Raw genomic sequence first — 15,539 nt, 5'->3', positions numbered from 1 at the left:
GCCTCCATATGGGATGTTGGCACTGCAGCCCAGGGCGTTAACCCGCTGCACCATAGCACTGGCCCCAACTCTTATTTTGTTTCTGGAGCATTTGTCATATGATCCTTAAGAAAAGTGCTTAACAAATTTCAGGTTGTGAGTAGATGACCATGCAATAAGAAGAACAAGCTATGATACCTGAGTGCATAAGGCCAAAATTTAGTATAATAAATAAGATGTGGAGAAAAATTAATCTGATTTTACTTTTTGATAGTAGTAATCTTAGAGTTATGACATTAGGCCTAAAGATGAGCTGTTCCTCAAAGCAAGAACAACGATGACTTTAGTACAGCCGTGTAAAGGTCATGGAAAGGAAATGTCAGAGACTATCACAAGATCAGTAATAAAGGCAGAAGCAGATTTTTTGCATTTCTACAAGCTATTCCTTGAACCTGGGTATTCCAGTATCCCAGTAGGGTAATGAGTTTAGAAAATCTCATGAAGTAGGTTGGGCAGGCAGAATCAGTCTAGGTATTGGTCCCTTTCCTTAAAGTTTAAGATTTGACAAGGGAGTTTGGTTTATAGGCATCAGATGGGAAATTAAAGGGACTTGGAGGCTTTAGATTATAGAATTTTTTTTAAAAGATTTATTTTATTTATTTGGAAGAGCTAGAGAGAGAGAAAGAGATTGAGATTGAGATTGATCTTACATTTGCTGGTTTACTCCCCAAAGTCAGGACTGGGCTAGGCCAAAGCCTGGAGCCAGGAACTTCTTCTGGGTCTCTAAGGTAAGTGCAGGGACCAAAGCACTTGGGCCATCCTCAGCTGCTTTCCCAGGTGTATTAGCAGGGAGCTGTACTGGAATTGGAGCAGCTGGGAATTGAACTGGCACCCATTTGGGATGCTGGCATCGCAGCTTAGTGGCTTTACCCTCTATGCCATAGTGCCGGCCCCCACACTGTACATTTTCTTCGATTTTGCACATTCCAGACTTCATGTGTGTCCTAAAAAGATGTCCCTAGTGATATAAGACTAAGTGCTTTGTTCTCAAATATTTGTGCACCACGTATTGGAATTTAACAATTGAAAATTTCATTTGATTGGCAAGAATGTTGACAGACTAGAACTTGCATACATTATGATTGAGAATGTAAATAACAATCTCTTTGGAAAAGTTTGTTAATCTTGAAAAAATTTAAACAAAAAAATTTAATGTATCTACTTGAAAAAAATGAAACCATATGTGCATACAAATTCTTGACGAAGAATGTTTATAGCAGCATTATTCATAATAGCCAAAATGGAATAGTCTTCAAATGTTGATAAATTCATGCTAGATATGTGGTATATTCATGCAGTAGAGTATTATTCAGCAGTGAAAGTAATGAACTACTGATTCATGCCTCAACAGAAATTAACCTCAAAAACAAATTAAGTCAATTTTGTGGTACAGTGGGTAAAGGCATTGCCTAGGATATTGGCAGTCCATTTCTGAAAGCAGGTTTGAACCCCAGCTGGTCTGCTTCTGGTCCAGATTCCTGGCAGTGCTGTTGGGAAAGTGGTGAAAGATGGTCCATGTGCTTCGGCCCTGCCACCCATGGGGCAGATCTGGATGGAGTTCGTGGCTGTTGTGGCCTTTCTGGGGAGTGAAGCAGTGGATGGAAGGAAGATCTCTTGTCCTTCCTCTTCCTTCTCCAATAAATACCTCTGATTTTTTTTTTCTTTTAAAAGATTTTGTTTTATTGGAAAGGCAGTGTTACAGAGAGAGGGAGAGACAGAACTTTCATCTGCTGCTTTACTCCCTAAATGGCCACAGCGGCTGGAGCTGGTCCAGATGGAAGCCAGGAGCTTCCTATGGGTCTCCCACATGGATTCAGGGGTCCAGGGACTTTAATGGAAATGATCTAAAACTGGACAGTTTCTTTATTAAAAATAATTGAATTGAATGTTGAAATATGGGTGAATTTTAGATTGTGTTCCAGTAGGCTGTTTTTAAAAGGGCTTGGGCAGAAATGAAGCAGATGATATGCTTAGCTTAAAATAAGTTATGGGGGCCAGTGCTGTGGTGTAGTGAGTAAAGTTGCCGCCTGCAGTGCTAGCATCCCATATGGGTGCTGGTTCAAGTTCTGGCTGCTCCACTTCTGATCCAGTTCTCTGCTATGGCCTGGGGAAGCAGTAGAAGATGGCCCAAGTCCTTGGGCCCCTGCACCCTACCTGGGAGACCCAGAAGAGGCTCCTGATTTCAGAATGGCCTAGTTCTGGCCCTTGAGACCATTTAGGGGTGTGAACCAGTGGAAGGAAGACTTTTTTCTCTGTCACTCCCTCTCTGTAACTCTACCTCTCAAACAAACAAAATCTTAAAAAAAAAAAAAAATAGTAAGAAAGTTTGTGTGTGTGTGTGTGGGTGGTTTTATCAAGTTTTATTTCTGTATCACCTTAACATACTCAAATTAGAAAAGTAAAGAAGAAAACCTTGAACTGAGAAGGATTAATTTCTGTGTACAGTATTTCTATAGCGTAAAGCAAGTAGAACTTATAAACAGAAATGACAAAATTCATTATTGTTGTTCTTTTTGGAGAACTCTAGTGTCCTTGATATTTAAGGCAGTCACATCAAGGGAGGGAGGAAGAGGAAGTGAAGGCAGGAGGGTTTTCACTGAATGAGGAATTAATATTTCAGTTTGCTTATTAGCTACCTGTTGGATGTGGTTGTAGTCTGAATATCCTTGGAAAGAAATCCAGAGAGCTGTTCAGTTGGTAGAAATCTGCTGTTCTAAAACATGAAGTTTTTTATACACTGAGAAATGAAGCAGTTGATTTTGGAAGTTTTTTCTAGATTGATGTATGGACACTACAGGACAAATGAAATGTGTATTATTGTTCTTTCATGTAGTTTCTGAAACTTGAGTTGATAAACCCTAACCTACACGGCACAGACTTACTCATGTCCAGTTCTTAGTCTTGACTTCTGATATACAGCCCCTGTTACCTAGTCCACTGTGCAGCTTTATGATTTCTGTGTATAAACCACTTTGCAGAAAAAGTAACCCAGCCATGTTTGCTGATTTCCACCTTGCACATACTCCCACTCACCTGTCAGTTTCACATCCCCAGCATGGCAGTGGAATTAGGAAGAGGTGCACACAGTGGCTCTCCTGATCCTTTGTGAGCTGGCGCCAGCAGCTATGGCACTGGTGCTGCACCGTATCTAACCTGACTAGCCAGTTGTGATTGAAGATACTGAAAGTCCTGTACCTCTGCCAAAAAGCATTTATTTCCCTCACCAAAACTGACATGGTTTCCAGTGTTGATAGTGTGTATTAAGTAATATTGAATAATCTCAATCTTTAATGTTCTGTTCAGAAGCTTTTCTTGAATGACTACTACATGTAACTCTGTATAGGATATATGTTTGCAAAGTCACTTAAGGTAAACATGATTTGTGTTTATAAAGCCAACAGTAAGCAAAATTGAGTCTCGCAAGGGAGTCTGTATGCATCAAATTACAATTAAATTATAGAGAAAACACTGTTTTAGGGTCTTTATGATTTTTTTATACTATTCCATGAAATAAAGTGAAAGTGCCCCAAAGTAAGCCTCATGCTCTGGTAGATAATGATACTGAAAAGCTCCACAAATGGAAATTTATGAAATATATTGATTGCTGTCTAATTATGTTTTTAAACCATCTAATACTGTGTTCCCATTAATGTGATATTAATGCAAAGAGAATAGATTCAGTATAGTTCATAGGTACGGTTCTCAGATTATAATGATATTCTCTTTCTCCTTCCTTCCCTCCTCTGTCTTCTCCCACCCTCTCTATTTATGTTTATTTCTAACAGCAGTTTAATGGATTAAGTGTCCCTGTCTTTCAACACCCAGACCTCCAGGATGTCTTACTTATTCCAGTTGTTGGACCTAGGTTTGTAATTATTTCATTTTCAAAGTTCTAAATATGTTTTTTTTTAACTGTTTGGTGATCAGACTAAGTCCTTGATAGCAATTTTATATAGATAAATAGGAATTCATAAATGCTGTCTTCATACTCGGTTATAGAAAATATTACGAAAGAAGACTATGAATGGGCCTAAGGACCTCAAGAGTAATGCATCTTAGGTCCATTTATTTCAGTGACTATTGTTTCTTTTTCAGTTTCTGAGAAGCTTCATTTCATTTCTAAGCTCTGGAATCTCATAAGAAATCCCAAATTATTTTGAGCTGAAAGAAACAAAATTTATTTTTATAAGCAGTTTATTTCCTATTTTTGTAGCTGCTGTTTGAAAATTTTGTTTGTAGTTCAAGAATTATGTTAAATTACTGTGGGCCAGGCATTATTCTACTCAGTTATGCATTTTGAAGGCATATGTTTGAAAATTGAAAAGTAGGCCTTTATTTTTATAATGTGAGTTTATTCCCAAGGAACATTTTTAAAATCCTTAAGTACGGTATAGTTTTTTAAATGAAGAGTTGCAATAAAAATGACACTTTGCTAAAGTTTTTTTTTTTTTTTTTTTTTTGACAGGCAGAGTGGACAGTGAGAGAGACAGAGAGAAAGGTCTTCCTTTGCCGTTGGTTCACCCTCCAATGGCCGCTGCGGCCGGCACGCTGTGGCCAGCGCACCGCGCTGATCCGATGGCAGGAGCCAGGAGCCAGGTGCTTTTCCTGGTCTCCCATGGGGTGCAGGGCCCAAGCACCTGGGCCATCCTCCACTGCACTCCCTGGCCACAGCAGAGGGCTGGCCTGGAAGAGGGGCAACCGGGACTAGAACCTGGTGTGCCGGCGCCGCTAGGCGGAGGATTAGCCTAGTGAGCCGTGGCGCTGGCCACTTTGCTAAAGTCTTAACCTGGTAGTCAACAGTAGAGCAATGGTTTCATGAATTATGATTTACTGCACAATAAAATACTTTCTGACCTTTAAGGTGGAAGAATTATGTGTACCAATAAGATAAGATATTCATGATCTGTTGTTAAATACCAAAAACAATTGGTTATACTGAGTGATTACATTTCTTTTGCAATCAAGAAATACAACTGCACATTCATGTATTTTGCATTTATAAAAAAGTCTGAGAGCTAAATATAATCCAACTCTTAACAGTGGTTAACATTGAGGAGGTTGGGGGAAAATAGGTAAGTCAAAGGAGATTTTCACTTGTAATATTTGTTTTATTTGTTACTATTAGCATGTATAATTTTGTATTTTAAAAATTTATGTTGTAGGTCTCGGTCTATTTTTTTAAGATTTATTTTATTATTTGAAAGGCAGAGTTAGAGATCTGTCTTCCATTGGCTCACTCCCTAAATTGCCACAAGATCTGGGCAGAAACCAGGAGCCAGAAGCTGCTTCTGGGTCTCCCATGTGGGTACAGGGACTTGACTGCTTGGGCCATCTTCCACTGCTTTCCCAGGTATACTAGAAGGGAGCTGGGAAGTGGAGCAGCCAGGACTCAAGCCGGTGCCCATATGGGATGCTGGCACTGTAGGCGGCTTTACCTGCTATGCCACAGTGCTGGCCCCTGTTCTTTTTTTTTTTTTTTTTTTTCGTTGAAAGCAACATTTACATAGTGAAATGAGGAGATACTAAGTTTGCTGAGTTTTTGCCAGATAGATACAACTGTGAAGCCAAGACCTACCCATCCAAGGTATGGAGTGTTTTCATCACCCCAGAAAATTCTTTCGTACTGTGCCATACTACAAGGCAGTCACTGATCTGATTTCTGTTTTCTGTTAGTTTTGAACCAGTCAGCTACTATAGTAGATCATAGTCCCAGGTCTTTTGAGGCAATACTCCTCACATGGATGCACATGCATTGCTGTTCAGAATTTGACCAACTGTTACTCTGTTAAATTCCTTATTTATAATTTTAATAGATAGTTTAATTAAGTTTTTCTTTATAAAAGTAAGGCAAACTTGTAAAATTGTACATAAATGTAAAAGTAATTTTTCATGACATCTTCCATATAACCTCACAATTCTGTTTCTCTGACCATTGATTGTGAATTCTTACGTGCAGTCTCTGTGCTTACACCCGCACACTTGAATGCTTGTGTACATTGATTTGTACACATTTGTAAAAAATAGAAAGGTTGATATATAGCGTACAATTACTTTTCATTTTAGAATATACGTGTTATAGCCATCTTTCCATTTTTTTGATTTTTTTCAATTGCTATGTAAGTAGAATGCTTTACCTTTGAGCTCAGTTTTAATTTTTCAACCCACTATTGAAAGGTATTTAGTTTTTCTCTGCTTTTCATTATTACAAAAAATGTCGCAGTGGATATTTGTGGACTTGGGTAAACATGTCTATAGTGTAAATTGGTATGACATGGAATTATTTGTTCGGAGGTCTTATGTTTGTTTTAGTCATGCATATTTCCAAAGTGACTTTTTTTTTCATTACTTTAGTACATACTTGGTCTTCTCTGTGCTTTGCTTTCCACATTTCTAAAATGGGGATTAAAAATACTAATTATTCATTAGGATTTTGTGAGGCTTAAGTCAGTGCTTAGAATAGTGCGTGGTGATTGTGGATAGTTACTAATTGTTAGCAATTCCCTTTACTTCTAATTTCAGTTTTTGCTTTCCTGTGTTTTTTTGAGTTCTGTTAGCTACTTTTTTTTTTTTAGAAAAATATCTATAAAATATTTATTTGAAAGGCAGAAAAACAGATATCTTCCATTTATTTGTTTACTCCCCAAATGGCTGAAATAGTTTGGGACCAGGCCAAAGTGTAGATCCAGGAATTCCATGCAGGATGACTGCCAGTGGCTCAAGCACTTGGGCCATCCTCTGCTCTCTTCCTAGGTACATTAGCAGGGATCTAGATCAGAAACAGAGTGGTTAAGACTCATACTGGTACTCTAGTGTGTGATGCTGGCACCACAAAGCTGGTCCTTCATTGTGTTTTATGTTTTTGTTAATTTTTTTATCTCCTTTTAAAGATTTATCCTTTTAGTTTCTTTAGAAATGCTGAGATGTATTTGAATTTTTCTCCTTTTTATGGCTATGCATTTTATAATCTTTTTAAAAAATTTTTAAAGGATTTTATTTATTTGAGTGGTAGAGTTACAGAGAGTGAGAGCAAGAGACAGAAAGGCCTTCCATCCACTGGTTCACTTCCCAAATGGCCACAATGGCCAGAGCTATGCCACTCCAAAGCCAGGAGCCAGGAACTTTTTCTGGGTCTCCCACGTAGGTGCAGGGGCCCAAGGACTTGAGCCATCTTCTGCTTTCCCAGGCCATAACAGAGAGCTGAATTTGAAGAGGAGCAGCTGGGACTAGAACCAGTGCCTGTATGGGATGCCGGTGCTGCAGGCAGAGGATTAACCTACTGTGCCACAGTGCGGGCCCTTGTAATCTGCCTTTTGCTTGCTCATCTCTTCCTTGGTATTACTGATACATGAGTTCCATGTTGATGTTGAGGGAATCCTCACTTTTCATTCATAAGATGGAAACAGTTACACTGTACTTCACAGTTAGATTAAGAGTGGACCAGGGTATAGTAAATAAACATCCTTGGAGACCAGTCACAGGCATTTCTTCAGGAATTATTTGATTGGGTCTTTTCTGGTGGTACCGCACCAGTCCCAGTGGGCAGAGCTGCTAGACTGGGCCTTTCTGTGAAATCTTCAAGCACCTGCCTTTACTGATGGGAGCTTTAACCCTGCTTAGTTAACTCAGAGCAGAACCTGCAGTTAGTTACTACTTGCCTTCTTCTGCCTGAGCTGCTTCTAGGCAGTTGATTCAGTTTTGTTAGAGAAAAGATACTGTGATGTTTCTGACAGTCCAGTTCCTCTCTCAGACTTACTGCTGTGAGCAGGACACTGATAAGACTTCTTTGATTTTTTTTCTGTTAAACCTCTAGTCTTGGTTCTAATTAATGAATGTCTGATTAGCCTCCTAGGAGTTCTTCTTGTCAGAGACATCCAAACCCTGCTGAGCTAGATTTGGTCTAAATTTCACTGTGCCAAGCAGCTTTTCTTCATTATTGGGATTGTAATTGTAGTTGTGTCTTAGTTTTATTGGAAATAGAGTTTCCCTCTTATACTTTGTTCTTTTTTTCTCCTTAGATTTAAATAAGCTTTAGAGAAAGGAGTACATTTTCTTACTCTGTGTGCTTTAGTAGCTCAGTATCACACAATGTTTAAAGATTTTTTTTTTTTATTTATTTGAAAGACAGTGACGGAGAAGAGAGAAGGGATGAGGGGTGGGGAAGGGATCCATTTTCCTTCCTACATGCCACAATGGCCAGGGCCAGGCCAGATGGAAGCTAGGAGCCAGGAACTCCATCTGGGTTTCCTGTGTGGGTGGTAGGAACCCAAGTACTTGAGCCTTCATTTGCTGTCTCCCAAGCGTATTTAACAGGAAGCTGGTCACAAGTGAAGGAACTGGGATTCAAGCCTGCATGCTGATATTTGATATGAGTACCCCATGTGGCAGCTTAATGTGCTGCGCCGCAATGCCTGCCCCATACATAATTTTTAAAATACATAAAACATGGGGTAAGCTTTATTTATGGATCAGAAGTAGAACAGTCAGGACATGAACCGGTGTTCTGCAGGTGTAGATTAACCTGTTGCACCACATGTCTGGCCTTTTGTTCTCCCTCCTGATTTGTATCTTTCACAGTTGCCTTGTCACTGTTTTCAGTTCTGTCTTAGTCACTTTGTTCTCATGATTCTGGAGACTGAAAGTCCCACATGGTGCCAGCACTGTTGTGTTCCGGTAAGGTCTACATCCAGAGTCTAGATGACTGAGCTCTTACTGTATTCTCACACTGCAGAAAGTGAACAAGCTCTCTGTCCTCCTTTAATAAGACACTAAACTAATTCTGGAGGCTCCACTCTGCTACCTAATCACCTTCCAAAGGCACATTGGGTTTAGGGCTTCAATGTAAGAATTTTAGGGGGATATAAATATTTAGTCTTCAACAGTCACTTCAAGGTTGCAATCTGTTTATGTATATGAGGTAATAGGGGACTTGAAATAGAATATTGAATTATTTGGAGAGCACTGACTAAATAAACATGACAATCCTGAAAGAGAAATATTTGGTTGGCATGTAATAATATTACATGTCAGTATTTTATTTATTCTCTTCCTTTGTTGGAGAGCTGTTAGTATGTACAGTTTAAGAAATTTCAAGTTAGGGTTAGGCATTGCAGTATAGCCTGTTAAGCCACTGCCTGCAACTCTGGCATCCCATATGGGCACTGGCTCGCATGCCTGCTCTTCCACTTCCAATCCAGCTTCCTGCTAACGCACCTGGTAAAGCAGCAAAACAGCAGAAGATGGCCCAAGTGATTGGGCCCCTGCACCCACATGGGAGACCCGGAAGAGGCTCCTGGCTTCAGTCTAGCCCAGCCCTTTTGGGGAAGTGAAACAGTGGATGGAAGGCCTCTCTCTTTTCCCTCTGTATGTAACTCTGCCTTTCAAATAAATAAATCTTGAGGAAAAAAAAATACCAGGTCAGAGTCTGTATTTTTTATATTTTTTAAAAGAAAACTTGCTGATCTTGGTTTTTAATTCTAATCTTTCTTCATCCATTGGTTTATTTCCCAAAATGGCTAGAATAGCCACGGCTGGCCCGGCTGAAGCCAGAAATGGCTATGAGGTATAATCAGCAAAGGAAAAAGGCTTATATGGCAAAGTCCAGGGTAAACCAGATACAGACTCCCAGAGTTCTCTTCCACTGGAGTCACATGGGACACTTTGATTTCCCCATTGTCAAGTTGTGACACAGTTGTGAAACGGTGTAACCTCTAAGCGCGTAAAGACTCCACTGAGGATTCTTTCATTGGGTTCATCCTGTAGCCGCCCCCTGCCTGGTATCTATCCAAATACCAGATTCCTGGAAGGAAAACTGTGTATTATAAGCCATGTTGTTTGTAAATAATAATTTAGATACAGTGAATTACTATTACCAGTTCATAGTGGGAACCCTCCTGAAATCTAAGTTTCCCTATGCCAGTCAAGAGCCAGTCTTTAAGTGGGCCTTTCAGAGGGTAAAAGTTGAGGCCTGCTAATTCTTTTCTATCCAGTCCTCCATTCTAGAATTCACCTTTTTCTCTCATGAATTATTTTCATGAGCACTTTCTGATTAACACCACAGGATTCTATTTCACAAAATGTACTTTGTGAATTTGTTCTTTGCGAGATCTAAGGGTGTTTATAAAGACGAATGAGGCATAATTGTTCAATCTACAGGCAGGGAACTTTGGTACAAGTCAGGCTGTTATGATTGCTACACAGAGGGATAAATTAAATGCCATTGAAGCATAGAATAGGAAGGACTGAATAAGTGGAAATTGATAAAAATTTTTCTTCAAGCAGCTGCTATTTCATTTGAGCTTGAAAGTGAGTAGGAATTTGGTTTGTGGGAAGACAGGGATGGCAAGGATATGCTAGATAGAGGAAGGGCAAAAGTAGAGATATGAAGGTATGACAATGCATGGGACAGAAGTGATCAGATTTGGCTACTGAATTGATTTTCCAAGGAGTGGAGTAAGATTAGACTGAAGAAGCTAGGAGAGGCAGGCTGTGAAGTCAAAGGATTGTTTTTTTTTTTTTTAACTAGGGAATTTTTTCTTCAGTAGACAAATAAGAGCCAAGGAATTTTATTGGAGTCGTGATTAGATCTGTGTTTTAGAAATAATGCTAGCAGTAGTTTTATAAAACTTGCAGACCATGACCCATTAGTAGTTTGTAAAATCATTGTAATGGGATTTTTTTTATGACCATTTGTGAAAAATGTAAAGCTTCTAATATGTGACATTACACACAGAAAAATCAAGTTCCATAAAATGTTTGCTATAAATAAATATGTGTGTATCCTAGTGGCTTATGATTTTTAGCATAGCTCTTAGGTTATAGTCAAAATTTCAAAAAACTTTTTTTTTTTAAAGATTTATTTGTTTTTACTTGAGAGTCAGAGTTACACAGAGAGAGGAGAGGCAGAGAGAGAGAGAGAAAGAGGTCTTCCATCTGTTGGTTCACTCCCCAATTGGCTGCAATGGCTGGAACTGCGCCGCTCCAAAACTAGGAGTTCCTTCTGAGTCTACTGCGTGGGTGCAGAGGCCCAAGGACTTGGCCGTCTTCTACTGCTATCCCAGGCCATAGCAGGGAGCTGGATCGGAAGTGGAGCAGCCGGGACTAGAACTGGTACCCATATGGGATGCTGGCGCTTCGGGCCTGGGCGTTAACCCACTGCACCACAGCACAGGCCCCCAAAAAACTTTTTCAAAAGGTGAATTGCCAAAGTGGAGACAAGTTAGGAAGTGCTTCTACAGTCTTTTAGTTCCAGCAATATGGTAAACTAGATAACTTGAAGACGTTTCTGCTACATATATTTAAGAATTCTAAATACTTGAAAAACACCAAATAGGCCATGGAATATATAACTGAGTGATTAAGAATCTAAGTAAAGTAGGGGTCAGGAATGAAGAATAATTGAAGACAGAATAGTAAGCAAGTGAGCTAATGTTGCAGAATTGGTGATACAGAAAAGGAGGTGGTTGATCTTCTAAATTTAAAGCTTTTTTTTTTTTTACTTTTTTTTAAAAGATTTTATTTGAAATCAGAGTTACACAGAGAGAAGAGAGGCAGAGAGAGAGGGAGTTCTTCCCTCCGTTGGTTCACTCCCCAGATGGCCTCATCGGCCAGAGCTGCGCCGATCCAAGGCCAGGAGCCAGGAGCCCGGAGCCTCCTCCGGGTCTCCCATGCGGGTGCAGGGTCCCAAGGACTTGGGCCATCCTCCACTGCTATCCCAGGCCATAGCAGAGAGTTGTATCAGAAGAGGAGCAGCCCAGACTAGAACCAGCGCCCATATGGGATGCCAGCACTGCAGGTAGAGGATTAACCTGCACCATGGCACCGGCCCCTGAAGTTTTTTTTAAGCTTTATTTATTTGAAAGGCAGAGAGACAGGTCTTCCATCTGCTGGTTCACTTCCCAGATGACTGCATTGGTCGTTGCTGGGCTGATCCGAAGCCAGGAGCTTCCTTCTCTGTCTCCCATGTGAGTGCAGGGCCCCAAGCACTTGGACCATCTTCCACTGCTTTCTCAGGCCATGAGCAGAGAGTCGGATTGGAAAAGGAGTAGCTGGGACACGAACCAGCACCCATATGGGATGCTGGTGCCTCAAGTGAAGGCTTAGCTTACCAAGCCACAGCGTCATCCCCAAGGTATTCCGTTTTAACAAATAATGTTAACACTAGAGAGTGAGAAATATCCAGCATCAGTACAAGGTAGTAATTAGGAAGTGGCTCTTACCTTGGGGTGTAGATCAGTCAGAAAAAAAAAAAAAAGGTATATCTGAATTGAGAACTTATGTTTCCATACTTCACAAATGTTTGGAATTCAAATTTATCCTGCCCAAATGGTCTTCAAACCTGTAATCTGGGACATTAACATAAAAAGTTGGTTCTAAGCCAATTTCTGAAGTGTTAGGCAAAAATCAAGCAAAACTGCTTAGGAGTGGCACACATTCCATCGCAGCCACACCTCTTGTTAAAAACTATGTTAGGAATTAAAACTTCATGACTGAGAGTTGACATACAATAAAGTGCAAGGTTAGATTTCCCCGAAACATGAGCAAGTAGAGCTCTGTGATAGAGTATAAAATCAGGCTCTTTTTTCTTCTCCAAAAGTTTATTTTTACTTATTTGGAAGACAGAGCAACAGAGTGTTAGAGCTTTTCTTTCCACTGGTTCATTCCCTAAATGCCTACAACAGCTAAGGCTGTGCCCTGCTGAAGCTGGGAACCCAGAACTCCATCAGTGATTCAGTTAGTTGAACCATCACTTTCCTCCCATGGTCACATTAGGAAGAAGCTGGATCTGAAGCAGAGTGGCTGGGACTTGAACCATGTACTCTGATATGGCCGTCCCAATTGGTGGCTTAATCTGCTGTGACACAGTGCCTGGTCTTATTTGTTTTTATTTCATTTGCAAAAATTTTTTTAAAAGGATTTATTTATTTGAAAGGCAGAGTTATAGAGAGAAGGGGAGAGAGAGAGAGAGAGTGAGCGAGCGCGTGAGCAAGAGAGTGAGCGAACTGGAACTGGAGCTGGGCCGATTTGAAGCTAGGAGCCAGGAGATTCCTCTGGGTCTCCCACGTGGGTGCAGGGCCCAAGTTTTTGGGCCGTATTCTATCTTCCCAGGCATATCAGCAGGGAGCTGGATTGGAAGTGGAGCAGCCAGGACAAAAACTGGCACTTCAAATGGTGGCTTTATCCACTAAGCCAGAGTGCTGGCCCCTGTTTATAAAATTGTTTTTTATTTATGTGAAAGAGACAAGAGACGGAGGTCTTTAATCTGTTACTGCATTCCACAAATGTCCATAGCAGCCAGGGTTGGGCCAGGCTGAAACCAGGAACCTGGGACTTCATCTAGGTCTGCCATGTGGGTGGCATGGAGCTATGTAATTGAGCCATTATCTGCTGCCTCCCAGGGCATGCTGAAGTAGGAATTGGAAGTGGAGTTGGGACTGGAACCTAGGCACTCTGATATGGTATACTGGAGTCCAAATGGCATCTTAACTACTGCATACCACATGCCTGCTCCTGTATTTTTTTTTTTTTTTTTGAGACTAAAATCAGAAGACTAAAATATAAACCATGAAAGACCCCAAAAGAAATAACAGGTAACACTGAAAAATAATTTCTAGAAATAAAAATAAAGTATTGAAAGTTCATTCACAAAATTAAATGGTAGATTAGACCCAAATAATAAGAATTATTGAATTGGGTGATGACTCTTAGGAAATTATCTAGAATGCCCACAATATAAAGGAGTTAGACATATGAAAGTGAAATTGAATCATGGAAACTAGAATGCAAAGGCACTTCATATTTCTGTTGAGTCCCGGATGTAGAGGAAATAAATAATGAGGGAAAGACAATAATTAAAGATGACTGAGAACTTTTCAGATTTGATGAATAACAGATTTAGGAAATGAAAAGTAAAACTAGGTTCATGCCTAGATACTTGAAAGTGAAACTGAAGAATACCAAATAAGTAAAGAAGATCCGAAAGGTAAAAGACAGGAAGCTTTTTGAATAATCGGGTCAACAGATGATGTATGTTGTCAGGGCATGAGTGCAGAAGACCTGTCAGAACTACAGACAGGTGGTAACTCAGTGAATGTCAGGGCTTAGGAAGAAAGGATTTAAGATGATGCTGAGTATCTTTTGCTGCTGTAACAGAGTAACTGAGACAGAGTAGTTTGTAAAGAACACATTTATTTCTCACATTTCTGGGAAGTTCACAGTCAAGGTGCTGGCACCTGATGAGGGCTTCCCTGTTGCATTCTCAAATGACAGAGTGGAAGGTCAAGAGTGCAAACTTGCAAGCCCTTTTTACAATGGTATTAATGTATTATTGAGGGCTCTGAAATGACCCCAAAGACACTATGCATTCCTTTGGGGGTTAAGTTTCTTTCTTTCTTTTTTTTTTTTTTAAAGATTTATTTATTTATTTGAAAGAGTTCTACAAAGAGAGGAGAAACACAGAGAGAGGAGAGAGGAGAGAGAGAGAGAGAGAGAGAGATCTTCTGTCCGATGGTTCACTCCCCAGATGACTGCAACGGTCGGAGCTATGCCGATCCGAAGCCAGGAGCCAGGAGCTTCTTCCGGGTCTCCCACACGGGTGCAGGGGCCCAAGGACTTGGGCCATCTTCTACTGCATTCCAGAGAGCAGAGAGCGGGATTGCTACAGAGCAGCCGGGACTAGAACTGGCACCCATATGGGATGCTGGCGCTTCAGGCCAGGGCATTAACCCGCTGTGCCATAGTGCCAGCCCCGGGGATTAAGTTTCTAACACAAGTTTTGGGAAACACTTTATATATATGTGTGTGTGTGTGTGTGTATATATATATATATATATATTTTTTTTTTTTTGACAGGCAGAATTAGACAAAGAGAGATAGGTCTTCCTTCCGTTGGTTCACCCCCCAAATGGTTGCTACGGCGGGCACACTGAGCCGATCCAAAGCCAGGAGCCAGGTGCTTCCTCCTGGTCTCCCATGCAGGTGCAGGGCCCAAGGACCTGGGCCATCCTCCACTGCACTCCCAGGCCACAGCAGAGAGCTGGACTGGAAGAGGAGCAACTGGGACAGAATCTAGCGCCCCAACCGGGACTAGAACCCTGGGGTGCTGGTGCCACAGGTGGAGGATTAGCCAAGTGAGCCACGGTGCCAGCTGACACATTTTATATTTTTCATTTATTTGAAAGAGAGATACATAGAGAAGTGTTTATCCATCTGTCTGTTACTCACTGATTTGCTCTCTAAATGCTGGGTCAGGCAGAAGCTAAGTGCCTGGAATTCCATTCAGGTCTCCCAGGTAGGCAGCATGGACTTAACACCTCTGCTGCCTAAGAGTGCACATTAGCAGGGTCCTGGGTTGCAAGAATGGCATCTAGAACCCCAGCACTCCAAGGTGTCTGAAGCAACTGTTTAACTGCTGTGCCACAACACATGCCCCCAAATGATACATTAGACCACAGCACTGAGGCTTCTAGTTCGATTATGTAGGAAGATAATGGGGATACCTCATT

At 40.8% G+C, this 15,539-nt stretch overlaps 1 protein-coding gene across 14 annotated transcripts in view; it reads left to right on the top strand.

Annotated features, from left to right (window-relative positions):
* NSUN6 (NOP2/Sun RNA methyltransferase 6) overlaps positions 1-15,539 on the top strand; it is a 69,945-nt gene that overhangs the window by 4,168 nt on the left and 50,238 nt on the right. For 10 of the 14 annotated variants that reach the window (XR_016218920.1, XR_016218919.1, XM_070055470.2 and 7 more), the window contains one exon: positions 3,825-3,904. The exons of 2 other annotated variants lie outside the window; for them this stretch is intronic. Coding sequence is in view for 8 of the 12 variants with exons in the window: in XM_089311510.1 (XP_089167636.1) it covers positions 3,825-3,904 (80 nt within the window). In the remaining 4 variants the exon portion in view is untranslated. The remainder of the gene's footprint in view (positions 1-3,824; positions 3,905-15,539) is intronic. 2 more of the 14 variants (XM_089311508.1, XM_089311505.1) reach the window with 1 other exon arrangement.

This window comes from Oryctolagus cuniculus, chromosome 13 (assembly GCF_051225735.1).
Source record: "Oryctolagus cuniculus isolate XC-2025 breed Fujian yellow rabbit chromosome 13, ASM5122573v1, whole genome shotgun sequence".
Lineage (NCBI taxonomy): Eukaryota > Metazoa > Chordata > Mammalia > Lagomorpha > Leporidae > Oryctolagus > Oryctolagus cuniculus.
The sequence above is the reverse complement of the archived record's forward strand: the minus strand, read 5'-3'. Positions and strand labels throughout refer to the sequence as shown.